Here is a 23504-nt window from a genome sequence, read left to right on the forward strand (position 1 = left end):
TTGAGCACTTATTACATGCCAGTACTACACTAAGCACCGATGCCGCTACTGGACAATATCTTCCTATATGAAACATTGAAAAAGGAATAATCTCCCTTTTGTTATGCCTGGCATGTAGCCTTAAGAATAAGCCAACATAGAAGAAAATGAATTCTTGATAAAACCTTGTATCAGTTCTATCAACCAATTCTGAAGGATGGACTTCACATTAGAGGAACTACTTTTTGTTATTTTAACCAGCTTGAGTTTGAGTTTCTGAGGTTGCAGCCCAAAGCATCTAATACCAATACTTGGTACTAAAAACAGTTTCAATATACTGTAGTAGTAGGAAAGTCATCAGAGGTTCCACATCTATTCATAATGAAGCCTAAGTAGTAGCTAGTCTTTAGGAAAATTGAAAGTAAACTAAGGGGAGAGGGACATGCCATTTCTTCTGATTCCTACCTTCATCTACACTACAAGCTAAGCTTTTTATAGTAATACCAGAGGCCCGGTGGAACGAAATTCGTGCATGGGGGGGTGGGGGTGTCCCTCAGCCAAGCCTGTACCCTCTCCAATATGGGACCACCTCGAGGGATGTCCGACTGCCCGTTTAGGATCCCCAGTGGGATTGGGCCTAAACGGGCAGTCGGACATCCCTCTCACAATCCAGGACTGCTGGCTCCCAAATGCTCGCCTGCCTGCATGCCTTCCTGATTGCCCCTAACCGCTTCTGCGCTGCCAGCCTGATCACCCCCTAACCACTCCCCTGCCAGCCTGATTGATGCCTAACTGCTCCCCTGCCAGCCTGTTTGCCCCTAACTGCCCTCCCCTGCAGTCCTAGTCACCCCTAAACTACCCTCCCCTGCAGGACCTGGTCCCCCTCAACTGCCCTTCCCTGCAGGCCCAGTCCTCCCCCAACTTCCCCCTCTGCCGGCTTGGTCACCCCTAACTGCCCTCCCCTGCAGCTTGATCGCCCCCAACTGCCCTCCTTGCAGGCCTGGTCCCCTCCAACTGCCCTCCCCTGCTGGCCTGATCGCCCACAAACTGCCCTCCCTTGCAGGCCTGCTCCCTCCCAACTGCCCTCCCCTGCTGGCCATCTTGTGGTGGCCATCTTGTGTCCACATTGGGGGCAGCCATCTTATTTGTTGGAGTGATGATCAATCTGCATATTACTCTTTTATTAGATAGGATAGAGACCTGGTCCTTGAGGGGGGCCAGCTGGTTTGCCCTGAAGGGTGTCCTGGATCAGGGTGGGGGTTCCCTTGGGGCGTGGGGCGGCCTGGGCGAGGGGCCTGTGGTGGTTTGCAGGTCGGCCACGTCCCCCCAGTGACCCAAGCGGAGGCCCTGGTATCTGGGGTTTATTTATCTTCTACAATTGAAACTTTGTGGCCTGGAGCGGAGCCAAGCCTTCTGCTTGCCTGTGGTGGCAGCCATTTCTGTTGGAATTTACTTACCTTCTATAATTGAAACTTTGTAGCCTTAAGCGGAGGCCTGGGCTGGCCAGGGCTTCAGAAGCTTGGCTTCCTCCATCACCGGGGGCAACCCTAGCCTCCTGCTCTTTCCAGCTCCGTGGCTGCTGCCATTTCTGTTTGGATTTATGTATCTTCTATCATTGAAACATTGTAGCCTTGAGTGGAGGCATAGGCTGGCAAAGGCAGGCAGAAAGCTAGGTGGAAAGCTTGGCTTCCTCCATTGCCGGGGAAACCCAAGGCTCCCTCCTGCTCTCTGTGGCTGCAGCCATCTTGGTTTGGTTTATTTGCGTATTCACTCCTGATTGGCTGGTGGGCGGGGCTTGTTGGTGTAGCAGAGTGATGGTTAATTTGCATATTACTCTTTTATTAGATAGGATATGAAAAATACCACCTTCTCAACTAAAAATGTTGATGCCTAAAATTCTCCTGAAAACAGACAAGAAATACTGGAGAGAGACGCCTTAAAAAGCCAATGTCAAAAAAAGAAATGGGGGGAGGAGGGGGAAGCCAATGTCAAGATGAGATAAAAATCAAATGATACTGCAGGATGGGGAAGAAAAGTATCCAGGATTCCTAAAATTTTTTCTATGTTCATATAAATGATACAAACATAATGATAAATCAAGTATTTTAAATAAATGGGGGGAGGGGGCAAAACAAGAAGACTGCACTTACGGCAATTTTGCTAAAATCGCCATTACTTGAAGGTTTGGCTAGCTTTTAACTATTTCTGAATATAGTTAAAAGTTGTATGTAGGAAAGTTTCTGTTGAATATGAATAAGTAGGAACACTTTCAATTAGCCATGGAACACTGTCCAACCCTGTTTCCCCTGATTAAAGCAGATTTTAAATAATGCCACCTTCATGAAAACAGATCTTTGCATCCCACAGAATTATTAAAAATACCACAGTACCGATATTCAGAGATATTCACATTTCACACAATTTGGGACATATATGATTACTTTTTTCCACTCAAATATATTTCCTAAGCAACATTTACCAATCTACTACTCAAGATACTTGTTCCACACATAATAGGAGTTGTGACAGCATTGTAAAATACTCAAATAATTTTATTTTTTTAAGAGTCTTCGTTATCGAATATACACTGTGAATGTCCAAGAGGGGGTAAAATATGCAAGGTGCCACATTTGAACTTACTTTATTTCCCATTTTTAATCCATTCATATCCCATAATATAGTCTGAGAAATGCTGCTCTAAGCTTGAGGAAAAAATGATAATTTCCAGGCATCCCTCATTCTTCACACTACTTACATTTACTCTCGGGCCTATTCTTCAAACTGCACTTACCTTTGACAACTATGTGATCTAAGCAGATCACAATCTACTTGTTTTAGTGTTTTCGGTTGTCTCTTTTTCTTACCATCAGCATTGTTCTTTATAAACTCATGAAAGATAAAAACTGTATTTACAGTCTACTTTAAAACTCTAGAACAGTGATGGCGAACCTATGACACGCGTAGCCATTTCTGATGACACGCGGCCGCTGAGGTGGCCGCATGCCGAGGATGAAACATTTGCTGCTCCTGAGGATGAAACATTTGCGAAAATAATGTTTTTTCCTCAAAGTGACACACTACCCGAGTTGTGCTCAGTTTTTTGGCGAAGTTTGACACACCAAGCTCAAAAGGTTGCCCATCACTGCTCTAGAAGAATTAGGCACTCTTAAATCCAGTTTAAAAAAAACAAAAAACTTTCAGCCCTGACTGGTTTGGCTCAGTGGATAGAGCGTTGGCCTGCGGACTGAAAGGTCCCTGGTTCAATTCCTAGTCAAGGGCATGTACCTTGGTTGCAGGCACATCCCCAGTAGGGGGTGTGCAGGAGGTAACTGATCGATGTTTCTCTCTCATTGATGTTTCTAACTCTTTATCCCTCTCCCTTCCTCTCTGTAAAAAATTTAAAAATCAATAAAATATATTTTTAAAAATTAAAAAAAAAATTCAGTAGTTCCGTATTAGTGAATTCAAATTACAACCTACTATACAGTCATTCTCTATCTCCCTCCCTTCAGAATCAAGAAAGTGTGCATCAGAGCTATTTAGAACATGGCAACCATTATAGCCATAAATTCACAAAAACTTAAGCTTTTCTCTAGAACTTCGATTTCTTTCAAAAAGCAATACTTTTGTCATGCAGGGAAGCACTATATTCATGAAAATCCCAGGGAGACCTAAAGTGATGGCACAGATAGCACAAGAAGCTCAATGAAAAATTTGACAAATATTAAATTTCCATAGAAAGTGAAATACTTAACCAACAACGTATTATCTTTTCCCAATAGTGTTTATACAGATCCATCAGCAGTACAACTGACTTTTGGAGAACACTTTTAAAGATATTTTAGATATGAGATATGCCCTACTGGTAAAGGTGGAAAGATTTCTGGTGAAACGAATACAAATAAATGGTCAATGATTCGGTCACACCATCATTGGGTACCTGCTTTTGACCTCTATGGTGGACAATTGCTTATAGAGAAGTGTTTCCAATGTCCAAACTGAAATTGAAACCTTCACCTGATAGCAAACCTCAAAACTTTAACCCCCACAAAAAAGTTAAATGATGTGTAATTAATTACCTATGTCTTCGCATAATACTACTTTGTGCCCTGAAACCCAACATTTGTATCTTCCAGTTCATAGCTGATAAAAAGTTCTTTCACTTAAATTTTCTAATTTTCTTTTGAGATGCTGATATAAATTCCAACATTTCTCAAAGCTCTAACATTTAACAACCCCCTTCCCCCAAATGAAACATAGTGTCTTAGAGAAAAACCACAACCTACCTTTAAACTAGACTCATAGTCTGTGTTCACTTTGAACATAAGCCCAAGTCGTAAATGAATTTCCTTGGCTCGACAAAAGCTGGGATCAACATAAAGCACCTCCTGAAATGCTTTAATTGCCCTGAAAGAATACAGACATAAGATAGCTTAACTTTTTAACATTTGCATGAATTTTTGCTTGGTAGCACAGTAAAACATATGATTTACACAATATTGTTAAAAGGAAATGCAGTTTTATAAAAATGATGTGAATGAATAGTTTTTTTAAAAAAGACTGGAAAGGGGCATCTGGGTCTTTCATATAATTGAATGTACAGAATCTAATCCTATCTAATAAAAGAGTAATATGCAAATTGACCACTCCAACACACAAGATAGCTGCCCCCATGTGGTCAAAGACGACTGCCCCCATGTGGATACAAGATGGCCGCCACCAGATGGCCAGCAGGGGAGGGCAGTTGGGGGCGATCAAGCCTGCAGAGGAGGGCAGTTAGGGGTGACCAGGCCGGCAGAGGAGTGAAATTGGGGGCAACCGAGCCTGCAGGGAAGGGCAGTTGGGGGGCGGACCCAGGACTGCAGGGGAGAGCAGTTGGGGGGGACCAGACCTGCAGGGGAGGGCAGTTAGGGGTGACCAGGCTTGCAGGGGAGGGCAGTTAGGGGCAAAAAGGCTAGCAGGGGAGCAGTTAGGCATCAATCAGGCTGGCAGGGGAGTGGTTAGAGGGTGATCAGGCTGGCAGGCAGAAGCGGTTAGGGGCAATCAGGAAGGCAGGCAGGCAGGCAAGCAGTTGGGAGCCAGCAGTCCTGGATTGTGAGAGGGATGTCCGACTGCCCATTTAGGTGCAGGCCTCAACAGGCAGTCGGACATCCCTCTAGGGGTCCCAGATTGGAGAGGCTACAGGCTGGGCTGAGGGACACACAACCCCCCGTGCACGAATTTCGTGCACCGGGCCTCTAGTCCTATATAATAAAAGCGCAATATGCAAATCGATCGGAGGAACAACTGGTCGCTATGACGCGCACTGACCACCAGGGGGAAGATGCTCAATGCAGGAGCTGCCCCCTGGTGGTCAGTGTGCTCCCACAGGGTGAGGGCCACTCAGCCACAAGCCAGGCTGACTGCTGGCGAGTGCAGCAGCGGTGGAGGAAGCCTCTCTCGCCTCCACAGCAGTGCTAAGGATGTCTGAAGCCATCAGTCGGACATCCCCCAAGGGCTCCTGGACTTCTAAAGGGCGCAGGCTGGGCTGAGGAACCACCACACCCCCACACCCCCACAAAGTGCATGAATGTTGTGCACCGGGCCTTTAGTTTAATATAAAAGATGAAAAGGAAGATCAGTTAAATTTATTCTCAATTATTCAAATAATATTTTATATTAAAACTAGAGGCCTGGTGCACGAATTCATACACGGGTGGGATACCTCAGCCTTGCCAGCAATCGGCCCGATCGGGGCCGCGGGAGGTTGGCCCACCAGGGTGGGGGCAGTACCGCAGGAGGTTGGCCAGCTCCAGTTTTTTCAAGCAGTCTATTCCTTCAGTTGTGCATTCCTATTTTTAATGTTCTAAACAATACAGTAAAATGTTTAAGTTTTAATAAGTGTTCGCTGATGCCATCACTTTCATAGTTGGCAGATTAAATTGTGTGTGTTGGGAGGGGAGGAACACTCCATAGTCTCTTTACTAAACCAGTTCCCCTCATCTAGCAAAATGTATCTAAGTTCACTTCCATTTTATTTTCTAAACTTTTACTAATGTTTTATCTCCTGTGTGCTTCTTCATTTTTTCCCACCTGAGGGGAACAAAGGAATAGAGAAGTGGGGGGAAGTGTGTGGTGTGTGTGTGTGTGTGTGTGTGTGTGTGTTGGGGAGGAGGAGGGTGGATTACATGGAGAAAATAGGTAACACTCAGACTACATTTTAAATTTTGTCATCATTTTACCACATTCACCTCACCAAACTGTATGCAGCCAGAACATGATCTCTATAGCACAAGCTAAACGAAAACACCAAAGCATACAAATTCTGATGGACAGAGAATTTTAGAACATGAGAAATAGCTAAGGAAAACTATAAAATACTTTTGATACGTGTAGAAAGGTTTATAGTTTTCAAATATTAGAGCATATTCTCTACTGAAACAGAAAAGTTCATATTGCTGTGCATGAGTATCATTGGCATTGTTTCTATAGTTTTTCAGCTTAAATTTTTTTTTGCATTTAATGTGTGCCTTTGCTAACAATTTAAAAAAAGAAATTATAGAAAGCTAAAACCTCAATAGCACTGCCTATGGAAAACATGGATGTGCTAAATATATTTTAAAACAGTGGTCACTTTTAATAAGATTTCAAGAAAGTCATTTAAAAAGTCTCCTTTAACACTATATCAAAAATGATATTAACTAAATGGCTGTAGCACAGTTTCGGTACATTTGGGAGGAGACAACAAAACTCTTAAGTTCTCTGAGGCTAATAAAGCTGGGTCCAGAGAGTTCCCTCAGGAATATCTAAAAGGGATAGTATTCTATCTCTGAATCAGTAATAATATTTTATATGTATATAACAGATATATAGTTCCATGCATATTTATTAGGAAATTTAGAGGTTCCTTTAAATGACACAGATAGATTTGATGAAGTAATCAAAGAGACAGGTAAGATTTTTAAAGGTAGAGATGGAACCAGAAGCCAGACCAAACAGAGTAGATGGCACGAACAAGGTTACATAGGTAAAAAATGCTCAAGATGTTTTCAGGGAAATGTTAATAATACAGTGTGACTGACATAAAGAACATATTTAGCTAAGGGAGCAGTGAGGCTAAAAGGATCATTTGAGGTTGAACTAGAGAGGACCTTAAATGTAAGGCTAAATTAGAAGTATCATACACTGGGTTATTGGCATTGGCATTTGCTAATGTATTACTACCTCCTGGCTCTTTTGCGCTCTCTAGCCAATCTTCTTATCATCACTCCAGACACTGTGATACTTTTTTCCCTCCTATTGCGTGTGGGTTGGGGAGAGGAAGGGGAGGGAGTAGTCAATCTTGTCTAAAAGTCTGAAAAGGTAAAAGTACTGGTCATATAGATAAGTTATCCATAGATCTTTATATCAGCGTGCAAGTCATTCCCCAGTTCAAATAACCTGGGGACCACTGGTCCATAATGAAGACCTGAGAAATTCCAACAGCGTTCTAATCTAAGCCTTCTTTAATTATAATCTCATGCCAGATTCTTTCAGGGACACATACAACTCTTATATGTGAAGTGGTTCAGTATCTCTGAAGGAACATCTAATAATTTCAAGAGATTATTGAAAAATGTAGGCATATGGACATTAAAATATGTTGTCTTTATTTCACACACAATATGGGGTGGGGCAAAAGTAGATTTACAGTTGTTCATATGAAAAATAATACAGTAATAAATAATAATGCAAGAATAAATTCCGTTTCACGTACTCACAACTATAAACCTACTTTTTACCCACACTGTAAACAAAACACACCAAAAACAAAAACAAGTCATTCACTAGAAATAACTTACCATTGAAATGCATTGTAATGGAAGTAGACCAAACCAAGACCATATAAAAAGGCAGCATTCTGTAAAGAAAGGGGAAAAGAGTTTTAGGAAAAGCACTTACGTGTAATGCATATGACATTATTAACATAAATCATGGTATCCAGGATGTTTTAAGTTATGAAAACTCTATCCTGCATTACAATATATTTGAGAAACATTTTTAAAGCACTGAAATCAGATGAGTCAGCAAAGGCATGGAATTCAATCAATTTGATGAGATTCTCTGGTTTCTTTTTAATCAAACCTGCCCTGAAATAAATAAAAAAATTTGTCAGCAGAATTCTATGGGCAAGACTACAATAAAAACCTATTATTCAGGAATAAGAAAATGCTTGGACTACGCTATCCTATTATCTCTTGCTTGCATCTGTATTTTTTCTCTAGTTCTTTCTGTTTCTTGAACTGGATTTAATTTTATGTTCAGTGTTGTCAAGAAGATAGTTCAAATTGAAAGGAAATGTACAATATAAACCTAGAAAAAATTTTATTAAAAATAAATCGCACGCTAAAATGATACCTAGTCATTTATATTTGGGGTTTTAAACATCAGTGATGCCTATTTTCAGTATAAAACAGAGAGACACTTATCCAGACTCATTTTGACCTCTGGCCTCCAAACAGAAACTAGCTACCTATTCCCTTTTTTAGTACCTACCTTGTGTTTTATCAATAAAAAAGCAAATTTGTTTTAGTAAATCTTCCCTATTAAAAAAAAAAGTATCCCTAACCGGTTTGGCTCAGTAGATAGACCATCAGCCTTTGGACTGAAGGGTCCCAGGTTCGATTCCGGCCAAGGGCATGTACCTTGGTCGTCGGCACATCCCCAGTGGGGGGTGTGCAGGAGGCAGCTGATGGATGTTTCTCTCTCATCTATGTTTCTAACTCTCTATCCCTGTCCCTTCCTCTCTGTAAAAAATCAATAAAATACATTTTTAAGAAAGTAAACCTTTCATACTCATCTCTGTGAACAAATTTCTCCAAACCTATATTCTAAAACTTGAAAATTTTAAACTCTTACTAACATGTGTCTTGCCAAACTGTCTGGGGTTGCATTTCTCCAGAAGCAAAAGGTTTTAGTGCAAGTAATCTATTTATAGTTATCCTAGGAAGCACCAGTTAAAAAGTGGAGAACTGCCGAAACCGGTTTGGCTCAGGGGATAGAGCGTCGGTCTGAGGACTGAAGGGTCCCAGGTTCGATTCCGGTCAAGGGCATGTACATTGGTTGCGGGTACATCCCCGATGGGGGGTGTGCAGGAGGCAGCTGGTCGGTGTTTCTCTCTCATCGATGTTTCTGGCTCTCTATCCCTCTCCCTTCCTCTCTGTAAAAGATCAATAAAATATATTTTAAAAAATAAAATTAAAATTAAAATAAAATAAAAAATAAAAAGTGGAGAACTGAAGTAGGGAAGGGAAGGAAACCAATAAAGGGTGCAGTATGGCTGGTTATGCAGCTGTGAGCAACTGACATTTGATCTTGCTGGGAATCTCTAGGAGACAGTGTGGAACATTCCTCAGAGTCATCTTGTCCTAGGTGTGAGGGACCTAGAGTATGGATCCCAACGGCTGCCAGTTATTGTTTGGAAAAAAAGAATGTGATGTCTAAACCCCAAAGTGTAAACTCATGGCTGAGTTTTTGGTATGCAACTATTTTTTAATACTAAAATTTGTTCTGGAGTTATATTGTGCATTTCCTTTGAATTCTAAGTACCATTTTGGAAACACTGAAAAATGTTTAAGTACATCTTAAAATGTACTAAGTATGAAAATTTAATTTCATTCATTCCTCATTAACCCCAACTTTCCAAGTGAGAAAATTACATGCTATAGGAGTATTCACAAATGCTGGTATTTGCAAAGTTTCAGACATCTATTTCAAAAGTTCATATTTCAAAAAATTTTTAATTTAGTCGGAAATGGTTTTAATCAGTACCATTTATTTACCACCCCATGCCCTGAAATAAAATGAGGATTTACTAGGTGTCAGGGACAACACTAAAAGGTTGCACAGGCCAAACTGATTAAAATATACTTCTCTGGCCCTCAAGAAGTATGCACCTAGTATGTGTAGAGCGTGGGGGTGGAGAGAACAGGGATATTCAGAATGCAGGATTAGTTAACTCAATAAGTAGTTAAGTCATCAAATGTTCTCCCCAGAAAGTCTAATTTGAAAGACAATTGTCTTCTTAGGTGGAGATGATGGAGGGGAAGGGAGCATATGAATAAAAATAGATAACATGTTTCACCAATTTAGGTAATTGCCCAGGGAAGGTGATGTGGGGTATGGTGGAAATATGAGTTTATTAAGGGGCATTTCTGCTTTCAGGACACGCCCTGAATTCTCCCAACTGCCTCACTTTGTTGATAGTTCATCCTTTCCCCTCTAGGAAATCTTAACCACATCCACGTCACTGTATAAATTCTATCAGTTATTCAAGATACATTTTGAAAGCCATCTTTCCGATGAATCTCTGCTACTTCAACTACTTCACTAGAGGTAACCCTTCCAACCTTTAACTTTGGCCTTAGCATAACGTCTCTATCATATAACATAGAGGCCTGGTGCATGAAATTCATACACGGGTAGGGTCCCTAGGTCTGGCTGGCGATCAGGGCTGATCGGTGCCTTCTAGCTGCTGGCTGGGGCCTCCCTTCCCCGGCTGCTAGCCAGGGCCGTCCTTTGCTCCACGCGCCCCCTGGTGGTCAGCACATGTCAAAGCAAGCAATCAAACTCCCGGTCTCCCAGTCCAACTCCCAAGGGGACACTGTGCATATTAGGCTTTTATATATATACTAGAGGCCCAATGCACGAAGATTCGTGCAAGAAACTTCCCCTGGCTGCCGGCACAGCCTTCGCTATGGCTGTAGCCGCCTTTTCGCTCCGGCCTGGAGCCACCTTTGTGCCTTCCCACGCTGCCCAGAGGCCCGGAGTGGCTGGGGTGGTGCAGAACGCCCCTGGCCACTCAGCGCCTGTGTATGCAAATTAACCTACCATCTTTGTTGGGTTAATTTGCATAGTCACTTCTGATTGGCTGGTGGACGTCGCCAAGGTACAGTCAATTAGCATGTTACCCTTTTATTAGTGTAGATATTAGAGGCCCGGTGCTGGTGGGGTCCCTCGGCCTGTCCTGTGCCCTCTCGCAATCTGGGACCCCTCATGGGATGTCGGACTGCCGGTTTTGGCCCAATCCCTGCAGGCCAGGCCAAGGGACCCCACCAGTGCACGGACCTCTAGTATGCATATAAGATCTTGGGTTAGCTGAAACCGGGTTGGCTCAGTGGATAGAGCGTCGGCATGCGGACTCGAGGGTCCCTGGTTCGATTCCGGTCAAGGGCATGTGCCTTGGTTGTGGGCACATCCCCAGAGGGGGGTGTGCAGGAGGCAGCTGATCGATGTTTCTCTCTCATCGATGTTTCTAACTCTCTATCCCTCTCTCTTCCTCTCTGTAAAAAAATTAATAAAATATATTAAAAAAAAAAAAAGATATTGGGTTAATATCTTCCCACCCCCCCCACCACCCCATTCCCTCTGAGATTGATCAGTATGTTCCATGTTTCCATGCCTGTGTGCCGAGTGTCTGCCTCATGGTAGTCATTGTGCATCATAGCTACTGGCCGGTCAGCCAGTCCGCCGGTTGCTTAGGTTTTTATATATATAGATATAGAAGATTATTATATAATAGTAAGCATTTAATTTTATGCAAAATGCTAATATTTCTTTTAGAAAGTTCTAACGACCCTTTAAGGTGGTAGAAGGCCTCATTTGTAGAGTGAAGAAAAGGACCTGAAAGATTAAGCAACTTGCTCAAAGAAATAGGTACTAAGTAGCAGACATAGGAACTGAATCTAGGTCTGCCTCCAGAGCTTACTCTTAACTACTATATTTTTGTTATTTGACAAAATAACCTAAGACAAAAATACCACAAAGGCAAGAGTGCTAAGCATCTGTGTATCCCCTGTTATCAGTGGGGAATGTCCACCCCCATGCCATAAGGCCCAGGAAAACATTTGGTCTGGCCCTGCCAAGGAAACCATGGGCGGGACTTAAAATTTAATAAACCGAGGAGCTTTTTTCATAGCAACATAAATTTATATTAAATGAATTATATTAAGCAAATGATGTTATAAATATCCAAATGGCCCTTGGCAGAAAAATGGTTCCCCACCCCTGACATTGCAGATACCCGAAAGTTTAGTAAAGTGAATCACTTTATATCACAGCATTTAAGCTCAGTTATTAAGCTCAGTTCCCTAAGTGACACAAAATTAGTATGAGGCATGGTCCCTACTAACCTGAAGCTTATACATTGTGGCAAGGAGTTAAGTTTCATTTTTCCATTAACAGTTAACAACTTAATTCAAACCTTTATTGAGCCCCATAATGAGCCATAGCAGAGTTATCAGCACTGGGAAGACAACAGTGAACAAAATAGGCAAAGATCCCTATCACCAATGAATTTACAATCTAATGACAAAGGATTATGAAATTAAGTGCATAACAATATATTCCCAGCTACAACCAACCACATGATCTCACTTTTATGTTGAATCTAATAAACAAAATAAACTGACAATGAAGCAACTGACTGTGAAATCTCAGAGGGAAGAGGTGAAGGATTAACCAAAGAATTTATATGCATACTAGAGGCCTGGTGCACAAAATTCGTGCACGGTGGAGGGGGGAGGGGGGTCCCTCAGCCCAGCCTGCACCTTCTCCAATCTGGGACCCCTCGAGGGATGTTTGACTGCCCGTTTACAGGGATTGGGCCATGGGGGTATGGTCAGCTTGGGTGAGGGGCTGATGGCTATTTGCAGGCTGGCCAAGCCCCCCAGCGGGGACGCTCACCTCATTGGGGTGTGGCCAGCCTGGGTGAGGGGCTCAGGGCTGTTTTCAGGTGAGGGTCCCCGCTGGGGTGCCTGGCCAGCCTGGGTGAGGGGCTGATGGCTGTTTGCAGGCTGGCCACAGCCTCTTCAGGGTGGGGGATCCCGCTGGGGTGCCTGGCCAGCCTGGGTGAGGGGCTGAGGGCTGTTTCAGGCTAGCCACAACCCCCAGCGACCCAAGCTCCCAGCCCCTCCTTTTTCTACTTTTTTCTTTTCTTTAGCGCTTCCTTGAGCGGAGGCCAGGGCCAGCAGGAAGCAGGTATCTGGGATTTATTTATATTCTATAATTGAAACTTTGTAGCCTTGAGTGAAGGCCAGGAATGGCCAGGATAGGCGGGAAGCTTGGCTTCCTCCATCGACGGGAGCAACCCAAGCCTCCTGCTTGCTTCAGCTCCGTGGCCACCGCCATATTTGTTGGGTTAATTTGCATACTCGCTCCTCATTGGCTGGTGGGTGTGGTGAAGTGATGGTCAATTTGCATGTTTTTCTTTTATTAGTGTAGATGTGCATAACCCATGGACACAGACAATAGTGTGGTGAAGGCCTGGGGAGGGGTCAGGAGTCATGTGGAGGAGGTCAATGGGGGGGGGGGGGGGAGAGAGACACACCTGTAATATTTTCAACAATGCTATCTAATAAAAGGGCAATATGCAAATTAACTGCCCCTCCATTACAAAGATGATGGCACCCATAGCCACAAGATGGCGGCGCCCAGTGCCCTCAGCCCCACCGGAGTTCCCCAGTCCTGGGGGGGGGGGGGGGCGCGCATCCACTGAGAGTGGGCAGCGTGAGCGGCCTGGGGGAATGCTTGCTTCATTGCCCAGCCACGGAGGGCCTCTGGGCAGCAGGCGCGGAGCAGCCGGGGCCTCTGGGGGACGGGGGCCGGCCCGCAGCCTCCGCAGCCGAGCACAGGCCTGGAGAGGAGACAGCGGCCCGCCTCCCGTGGAAGCAGTGCAGCTCCCTCCTGCCTCCTGTGGAACTGGCCTGGGTCCCTCCTGGCGCCGCAGAAGCCGCAGGCGGCCTGCTGCGCGCGATATTGCACGATGGGCTACTAGTAAAGGTAAATAAAAATAAACACTAAATAGCTCGCTCTCCACACAAAAAAAAGATAGATGACTTTACTAGTAAATTCTGCATAACTTTCAAGGAAGAAATAATATCAATCCTACACATACGATAGAGAAAAGAGCAATTCCCAACTCATTTTATGAGGCCAAAACTATCCTGATGCAAAAATTATGTCACACGAAGAAAATTACAAAGTAGCATCACTTATGAACAAAAGTGCAAAAATCCTTTAACAAAATATTACTACACTGAAGCCAGCAACATAACACATGTGACTAAAAGGGGTTCATAAAAAAAAGTCTGAAGAACCAAGCAATGTAATTAAGCATATTAACACATTCTTAAAAATCCATAGGATCTCAGTAGATGAAGATTAATAAAATTCGACAAATTCATTATATATTCATTATAAATGGGGTGTGGGGAAGAACCTCCAAGTAAAACTAGTAACAGAAGGGAACTTCTTCAATATAAATCTGCAAAAACCTTACAGCTAATATCATATTCCACGGGGAAAACTGAATGTTTTCCTCCAAAGATAAGGAACAACAAAAGGATATTCCCTTATATTCAACACTGTACCAAAGTTCCTTGTTAATCCAACAAGGCAACAAAAAAAATTAAAGTGTATCTACAGATCAGAAAAGAAAAATTAAAATTGCCTTTAACTGCAGACAGCATGATGAAGTACATAGAAAATCCAAAGAAATCTAGAGCAAAGCTACTAGAACTAGTAATTAGCTTATCAAAATAGAAGGCTGCTAAGTAAGTGTACAATCATCTACTGTGCTCCAGTATAATAGCAACAAACAATGAAAATAAACTTTTACAATGCCTCCAATCACAACATCAAAAAAGTAAAATAATAGAAATAAACTTTAAAACGTGTAATGAAAACTATCAAACATTGCTGAAGGAAATTAAAGACCTAAATAAATGGTGAGATATACCATGCTCCTGGATTAGTAAATGCATTATTATTGAAATAATGTAATACTTTCAACAATAAAGATTTAATTTTAAAAAGAAAGTAGAAATTCTTCCCATATTGTTTTATGCAAATAATGTGGTGCCAATCAAAACCCTAGCAGGATAAATTTAAACTTTATGTGGAAGGCAAAACAAACAAACAAAAACCACACAATTTAAAAAAGACCACAGAGAACTTACAATGCTTGATTTCAAGACTACAGCAGCAAAACAGGGTGATAGTGGCGTAAAAACAGACACAGATAACTGGAACATAACAAATGATCTAGAAATGCACACAAAATTAAATGGCCAATTGATTTTTATCAAAGAGCAAATGGTAATTCAATTTTGAAAGGATTGTCTTTCCAACAGATGATGATGGAACGGGGTTATCAATTTGACCGAGGGGGATGCAGAGGGAGCCCACACACTGATGATTATCTCGCATCATGAACAACTTGACAACTTGAAGTGTATCAGAATCCCAAACATAATCATTGTGACTATAGAAATTCTAGGAAAGAAAGCTGAAGAAACTTTATAATCTTGGGATAGGCAAAGATTTCTTAACAGAACACAAAATCAGAGGCTATGAAAGAAAAAAATTGATTAAATGAACTTCATCAAAATTATATAACAGTCATTCCTCAAAAGGTACAATTAAGAAAACAGAAAGGCAAGCCACAGCCTGGGAGAAATTTCCAAAACATATACCTGGTAAAGAGCTTTTATCCAGAGTATGTAAAGAGCCTATTCAACTCAATTAATGGGACAAAAAAAGAAGTTAAAAATGAGCAAAAGACATGAATAGGTAGTTAAGAAAAGAAGGAATACAAAAGGCCAATAGCATATACAAGATGCTCAACATCACTATCATCAGGGAAATGCAAATAAAAAGAAAATGAAAAACCACTACTTAATTACCAGAATGGCTAAAGTTAAAAAAACTGACAATACCAAGTGCTAGTAGAGATGAAGAACAACTGGAAATCTCATTCATTGCTAATTGAAATCTAAAACACTGCAGTCACTTTGGAAAACAGTTTGGCATTTAAACCTACAACTGCAATATTGTGACCGCTGTAATTAGGTAGCTATTAATTTAATAACAGGAAAGAAGCAAAGGAAGGCCAGACATTAGAAGCATGGCCCTCTGGGCAGCTTCACCAGGAAGCTGCGACTGCACACACCCCAGGGAACCACCAGCCACTCCCTGCAGATCACTGAGGGAAAGGACTGCACAGAGGAGAGGATGGCCGCTGAGCAGGGAGTCAGCATGATGCAGGGAAGGCACTTGCCTGTCAGTCTAACCAAAAACAAAGATAACTGGCTCGTGAAATTTGAAAATACGTAATTCCCAGACAAAGGGATTCTCTCTTGTTCCTCTGGCTTTGCTCCTGCTTCCCAGTGTTCCCTCCACAGCCATGTGGAGCATGCAGACCCCGCACGCCAGGGACTGCAGCTGGGAACACAAGCCAAGCTAGCCTGGTGCTGGACTGGACTGTGCAAATTGGAGTGAAAACTGGGCATCGGCTTTCATCCCAGCCCTGCTGAAGACAACGCGGGGCATGTTCCTTGGTGGGACGCAGGGAGATGGGACCTTGGAAACTCAGGAATGTAATTCCACGCACATAAATGCCACTCGTTCTCCCATGCCAGTCTCAGAAAATTCCTTTTCTCGTGACATCCCAAGAAGCTCACTTCAACTGGCAACAGGTAGGGATGCAGAGGACACTATGACCCAGGATTTCCAAATCCTAGGTGTATATACAAAAAACAAACAAACGAAAACCTATGACCTTACAAAGACAAAGAATGTTCACATTACTTCATTCATATTTGACCAAAAAGTGGACACAACCCAAATATCTATCAACTGATAAAAGGAAAAATTGTGGTATCAGTATTGTATGAAATACTACTTAACAATAAAAGGAACACAATATATATTATATGAATGAATCTCAAAAAATGGCAAGATGAATGAAAAATATCCAAAGCAAAAGAATACATGCCGTTTGAATCAAGTTGGGTGACATTTAGGAAAAGCCAAAATTAGAGAGAGAGAAAGCAGATAACTAACTGGTTGCCTGAGATCAGGGGTCAAAAGTGAGAATCAACTGTACAGGGGGCACAAGGGAACACTGAGTGATGGAAATGTTCTATATCTTAACTGTGGTAATGGTTACACAACCCCATACATTTGCCGAAATGCAGTAAATTTGTACACTTAAACTACTGTAAATTATACCTCAAAAAAAAAAAACAGAGGAAAGAAAATCCAGATATTTTTGTGGGCTAAAGTTAATTATAGAGTATATTTGGAAAAACAAGCCTTAAAGGGCCAGCCAGAGAAACTCTAAAAAATAAATAAATAAATAATAGGGAAATGGTGCCCTGGCACTACCACATAGTAAAACATGTAAGGCCTCTGTAAGTAAAGTAGCATATTAGTTAATGAACGGGACTAAGGAAATAGACCAGAAAATCCAGATACAAAACTGCATATGAAAATTTAGTATACAATTAAGGCAACATCTCAAATTAGTGGAGGAAAAGATAGATTTTTTTTAAAACAATATACTGCGTTGGGATAATTCCTCACACTATACATCCCAAATTGCTCACAAATTTAAATTAAAAACTAAAACCATTGAAATACTAAATGAAAAAAGTGGGTGAATTTCTCTAACACCTATGAGGAAAAAGCTGTCTTATGATTCAAAATGCAGATGCAACTTAAGAAAAGACTGACATATTTGACTACAAAGAAATAAATTTCTGCATGGGCAAAAACAAACACACAAAAGCAAAGTAAAACAAATGACAAATATCTGCGATTTATATCACAGGAAAAAATATAACTTGTACATAAAATATGACCATATAAAACACACAAAGAAAACAATGGCCCAATAGAAAAATGAGTAACAAATATTTCAAAGAACTACAAAATAGTCTTCAAACTTCAATTAAAAAAAAAATAAAAACAACCTCACTAACAACTAAGAAAATACAAATTTAAACAACAATAAGACACCATTTCTGACCTATTAGATTGGCAAAAAGCCCACTGACATAAACTTTCCAGATTAAGACCAAGGGAAACAAGTATCCCCAAAGGAGTGGTATTAACACTTACGCTTCCACCTAGCAATCCCACTTATGAAGAACTCTATACCAAAGAGTCTTTACACCAAAGAATTACTAACAACATCATGAAAAGACCCTTTTAATACTTATTGCAGTGCCATATGTAAAGGAAAATACTGAAGCAAAAGATTCAATAATCTATAATAAATCATCATGACCTTGAGTTAGGCAAAGATTTCTTAGGTACAATACCAAAAGCATAAGTAATAAAAGAAAAAGTTGCAAAGTTGGATGTTATCAAAATTAAACATTTTTGCAGTTCTAAATATACTATCAAGAATAAAGCCAAGTTGCCCTAGCTGGTTTGGCTCAGTGGATAGAGTGCCAACCTGCGGACTGAAGGGTCCCAGGTTCAATTCTGATCAAGGGCACATGCCCAGGTTGTGGGCTTGATCCCCAGTAGGGGACATGCAGGAGGCAGCCAATCAATGATTCTCTCTCATCATTGATGTTTCTATCTCTCTCTCCTTCTCCCTTCCTCTATGAAATCAATAAAGATATTTAAAAACAATTTAAAAAAGAATAAAGCAAGCTATACAAGCCATCACATATACCATCAAGAAGTGACTATACAAGCCACAGACTTAAGAAAAATTCAAATTATATGTCCAATAAGTGATTCCTTGTAACACTTATTGGATATATAATTGGATAGGAATGTACCATAAAGAACTCTTAAAGGAGACATATGTACTACTATTTGTAATACTTTAAACAATAAAAAAATTTTTTTGGGGGGGGAAGAACTCTTACAATGCATTAATTTTTTAAATTGATTTTAGAGAGAGGGAGGAAGGGAGAAAGGGAGAAAGAGAACCATTGATATGTTGTTCCACTTATTTATATACTTATACAATGCACTAACTTTTAAAAAAAATTGAAAAATAGACAAAGGGTTTATATAGGCATTTAACCAAAGACTATATATAAATAGCTAATATGTTCATTAAAAGATATTCAACATCATCAGTCATTAGGAAAATGCAAATAAAAAACATAATAAGATACTAGTTCACATCTACTAGGATGGCTACACTAAAAAACTGAACAGCCTGGCCAGTGTGCTCAGTGGTTGAGCATCGACCTAGGAACAAGGAGGTCAGGGCATATGCCCACATGTGCAGGAGGCAGCCACTGGATGATTCTCTCTCATCACTGATGTTTCTATCTCTCTCTCCCTCTCCCTTCGTCTCTGAAATCAATAAAAAAAATATATATTTTTAAAAACTAAACAATTACAAGTGTTCACGAGGATATGAAGAAATTGGAATGATAGCTGGTGAAACTATAAAGTGGTATGGTACTCTGGAAAACAGTTTCTAAAAATTTTAAACATAGATTTATTCTGCAACCCAGCATTTCCACTCCTGATTATCTACCTAAGAGAAATAAAAATATATGTCCACACAGAAACTTGTACACAGATGTTCACCAGCAGCATTATTCACAATAGCCACAAAGTGGAAACAACTTAAGTGCCCATCAAGTGATGGCACATCCATACATTTGAATATTATCAGAGTAAAAAGGAATAAAGTATTAATTAATACATGCTATAAATGGATCAACTCTGAAAACATATGCTAAGTGAAAAGAACAAGTCACAAAAGACCACATGTTATATGACATTTATATGAAATATCCTGAAAATACAAATACATACAGAAAGTAGATTAGTACTTGCCAGGGGATGGGCATGAGGTTTCATTATGGGGAGAAGAGACTGTGGTTATGGTTGCACAACTCCGGAAATTTACTAAAAGCCACTGAATTGCATAGTTAAAACTGTTGAGTTTTATGGTATGTAAATTATACTCCAATAAACTTCTTAAAAGAAAGATAAGCCTCAGACTAGAGCAGACATTTTCAATACATTAAAAATTTTACTAAAATGCATTTTTAAAAAATTCAACGAAAAAAAAAAAAGAAAAAAAAATTCAACGAAAAGACAAACTAGGCAACAGAAAAACAAAAATCCATCTTAAAAATCTGAAATGTCAATTCAGATAAAGAAACCCCACTGGTCAATAAATTTATACATAAAGTATACATGATGTAAAAGATTAACCTGCCCAAGTAACTTTATGCACAGCTTAAACTAAGAAAATAAATGGTCATTGCTGTGCACAATTCTTCATTTAGGTAGGTCTTTTAAAAAATGGTTAGGTTCCATTGTCTTCCAAACTCCAATTATAGACAGACTATACCAAGAAAAATTTCCATTATAATTTTCCCATTATGCCTTCCCTTTTCAGCCTCATAAAGAATATTGTTACAACTTGGCCTTGCTTGCTCTTAAATTCTCACACTTATGCCCTGGCAGGTGTGACTCAGTTGGTTGAGCATCGTCCCATGCACCAAGTCGCTGGTTCAATTCCCGGTCAGGGCACATGCCCAGGTTGTGTGCTCAATTCCCAGCAGAGGGTGTGCAAGATGCAGTCAATCAATGTTTCTCACAACGATGTTTCTCTCTTTCATTCTATCTATATCTCTCTTTCTCTCTCCCCCTCCCCACTCCCTCTCCCTCTTTCTCTGTGAAATCAATGAAAACATATTTTTTTTTAATTATAAATTCTCATGCTTAGGGTCATCTCTGGCCAAAAGATTTGTGTCAGAGTAATCTAATTCTTTTAATAAAATACAAAGTGATTCATACAAAAGAGCAAAAAGTACACTCATTTTTCCTTTTCCAATCCCCTTCCCTGAAAGTAATATTTTAAAGTAATTAACAAAATTACTTTAAAACAAACAAAAGAACCCTTCCTGCCTCTCCCCCACCCCCCAAAAAAACACAGAGAAATAGGCATGCAAATGTGCACTAACCTTCCAGTAGTCAGATTGTAAACTGTAGTACCTCTGGTATGCAGATAATGCTGAAAGGAGAAAGGTAAATATGAGTCACAATTATGTCCTATTTCAAAATCAATAATTCAAGCAACATGAAAAGAAACATTATAACAAACTTCCCACCAAACCTAGCTCCCAGCAGACAGAGTTAAGATGAAATAATTCAGAAAATTTAGAAATCTACCCCCCACACACACTCATTGTCAAATATATCGAGTTCAAGGCTGTAAAACCATGGTCACATGTCAGACCTGTACATGAACAGAATCTAGGCTACTTCCTTCATCAACTTGACCTTCCACAGAGATCAAATCTGGTAAGAGAATTAAGATTGTTCCAATGCTACTCCAGAATACTAGGTTATTTGTTTTCACAAGGGATCTTTAACTTACAAGAATGACTAAGAACTCAAAAACCTCAAATGGCAAAAGAGCTATTTTGTCTGTGAAGCTTCCTTTCATACAATCAACAAGAAATCCACCTCAGAATTACCTTACTCCAACTCAATTCCAAAACAGGATATCCTATACCCTTAAATCTACCTCAAGGTATAAAGGGCTCAGAAAAAAATTAAAGTAGTTCCTATCAATCTAAGAACTTGGTGAGGAGGAGGTTAAAAGGCAAACAAAAAGTTATATATACATATTAGAATTGGCAGAGAGATCACATTTTAAAAAACTGATGAGCAATAAATAAGTCATGGGGATGTAATGTACAACATAACTATATTTGAAAGTTGCTAAGAGAGTAAATCTTAAATGTTCTTCTCATCACAAGAAAATAATTTTGTAGCTATGTTTGGTGATGGATGTTAACTCTATTTTCTGTGATCATTTCCCAATATATACAAATACCAAATGCTGTACACCTGAAACTAATGTTATATTTCAATTACACCTCAATTTTTAAAAATGACTCTTAGATTTTCAAAGAGTATAACAGGGGAAAATGGAAATAAGTATGTTCTAAAACTCCATTTCTAATGTTTTCATAGTTTATCAGTCAAGCACCTAATACATATGAATAACATAGAGAACTTTCTGAATATATTCAAATTAGAGAAGCATTAGCCAAAACATAACACATCTGAATAAGTAATTTATTTGAATAATGTTCATCTTTTTGGCATAAAGATGATGTCAACCAACCAACCTCTCTTTTTTTCTCTCTCTCTCTCTCTCTCTCAATCTAAAAAAACAAACAAACATGTCATCGGGTAAAGATTAAAAGGGCCCAGCCGGGTGTAGCTCAGTGGTTGAGCGTCGACCCAGGAACCAAGAGGTCACCAGTTCGATTCCCGGTCAGGGCATATGCCCAGGTTGCGGGCTCGGTCCCCAGTGGGGGGTGTGCAGGAGGCAGCCAATCAATGATTCTCTCTCATCATTGATGTTTCTATCTCTCTCTCCCTCTCCCTTCCTCTCTGAAATCAATAAAAATATAAGGAAAAAAAAAAAAAAGAAAGATTAAAGGGGGGGGGGGGTGGCTCGTACGCTCATACAGTATAACTGAAGAATAAAAAGAAAAATCCAAAGCCATTCTACAACTCATTTGGAATTAAATAAAATAGAGATCTATAGAAACAGAGTGAGGAAATAAAAAGGGATAAAGATTTAGTAGGTGACAGAGATTTGAACATGCTTGGAAATATGGCTCTAAGTTAAGATTGTCAAAAGAGGAGAAAGCAAGCATGCCTAGTGACAAGTCCATACAGACAGCACAAGGATGAAAAGAAACGACACTGTAGGTTAAGGGTGATAGCTTTGCCAGAAAAAGGGAGTCTTCTTCGGAGTTAGATGCACTATAAATGCAATAAAGAAAGGATTTAAAATTCAATCTATACTCCTATATTATATATTAGACCATCCATTTACGTCAGGCAGAACTCAGCATTTCTCTTTTCATCCCTAACCCACTGTGTAACACTATAGGCAGCAGGTTCGCTGCTAGTGGGTGAGTCTATGGGTATGAAAGGAAAGGAAAGAACACATAAAATCTGTCAGTTGCACTGACTGCTATCTTTAGGCCAGAACAGGTTGTGGTTTCCTAAGGTTATTAAGTCAATAGATTTCTTTGTTTTTCTGTGGCTGAACTGAAAAACTGTATTTATACCTTGGGATAAATGCTATCTCAGAGAGCTTATATTAACTGTTTCATTGTATATAAATGACTGGTGTGCCTAGCTCTCTAGTCACCTTTCTACCTTTTCAAATCTACACCTTCAGTTTTATATATATATATATATATATATATATATATATATATATAGCATTAATATATATTAATACATATTAACATTTGAAAAACCTCTGGACAGCATCTACCACAACAGACCTTTGATCCCATGTTCCTGTCTCTCCACAAGTCTGAAAAGATTTCAGATTAGAGAGAGGAGAAAACAGGAAATTAGAAAAGTTTACTCCTGTGTCAGTCTTTTCACTGAGGTCTTCAAGTCAAACTAATACATCTCCTGAAATCTAAGATTTAATACTTCTTTGTCATTATTAAAATAATATACGCAGTGTCTTTGTATCTCACATTTGGCTTACCACAAGAGACACCAAGTAGGTGTCTTCTTTGTGTTCCTTCAATATGTTCTGCCACCAGCTCCCTGGTTCTTGAAGCTACTGTAACTTTTGCTTGTTGACTGGACACAGGCTTCTGGCAACCTCGGTACGGTCACTACTGTGCTTACTTGCAGTTATTTCTCAATTATATTTTCTAACTCTAGGCCCCGAGTACATTGAAGGA

General features: G+C 40.2%; 1 protein-coding gene across 5 annotated transcripts in view; it reads right to left on the reverse strand.

Annotated features, from left to right (window-relative positions):
* Nucleotides 1-23504, reverse strand: part of KDM6A (lysine demethylase 6A) — a 156289-nt gene that overhangs the window by 73353 nt on the left and 59432 nt on the right. For all 5 annotated transcript variants that reach the window (XM_079764909.1, XM_079764907.1, XM_079764910.1 and 2 more), the window contains exons 4-6: nucleotides 20733-20782; nucleotides 7800-7858; nucleotides 4266-4386 (exon numbers count right to left, since the gene is read on the reverse strand). In XM_079764909.1, the coding sequence (XP_079621035.1) occupies nucleotides 4266-4386; nucleotides 7800-7858; nucleotides 20733-20782 (230 nt within the window). The remainder of the gene's footprint in view (nucleotides 1-4265; nucleotides 4387-7799; nucleotides 7859-20732; nucleotides 20783-23504) is intronic.

The sequence above is a fragment of the Cnephaeus nilssonii genome, assembly GCF_951640355.1.
Source record: "Cnephaeus nilssonii genome assembly, chromosome: X".
Lineage (NCBI taxonomy): Eukaryota > Metazoa > Chordata > Mammalia > Chiroptera > Vespertilionidae > Cnephaeus > Cnephaeus nilssonii.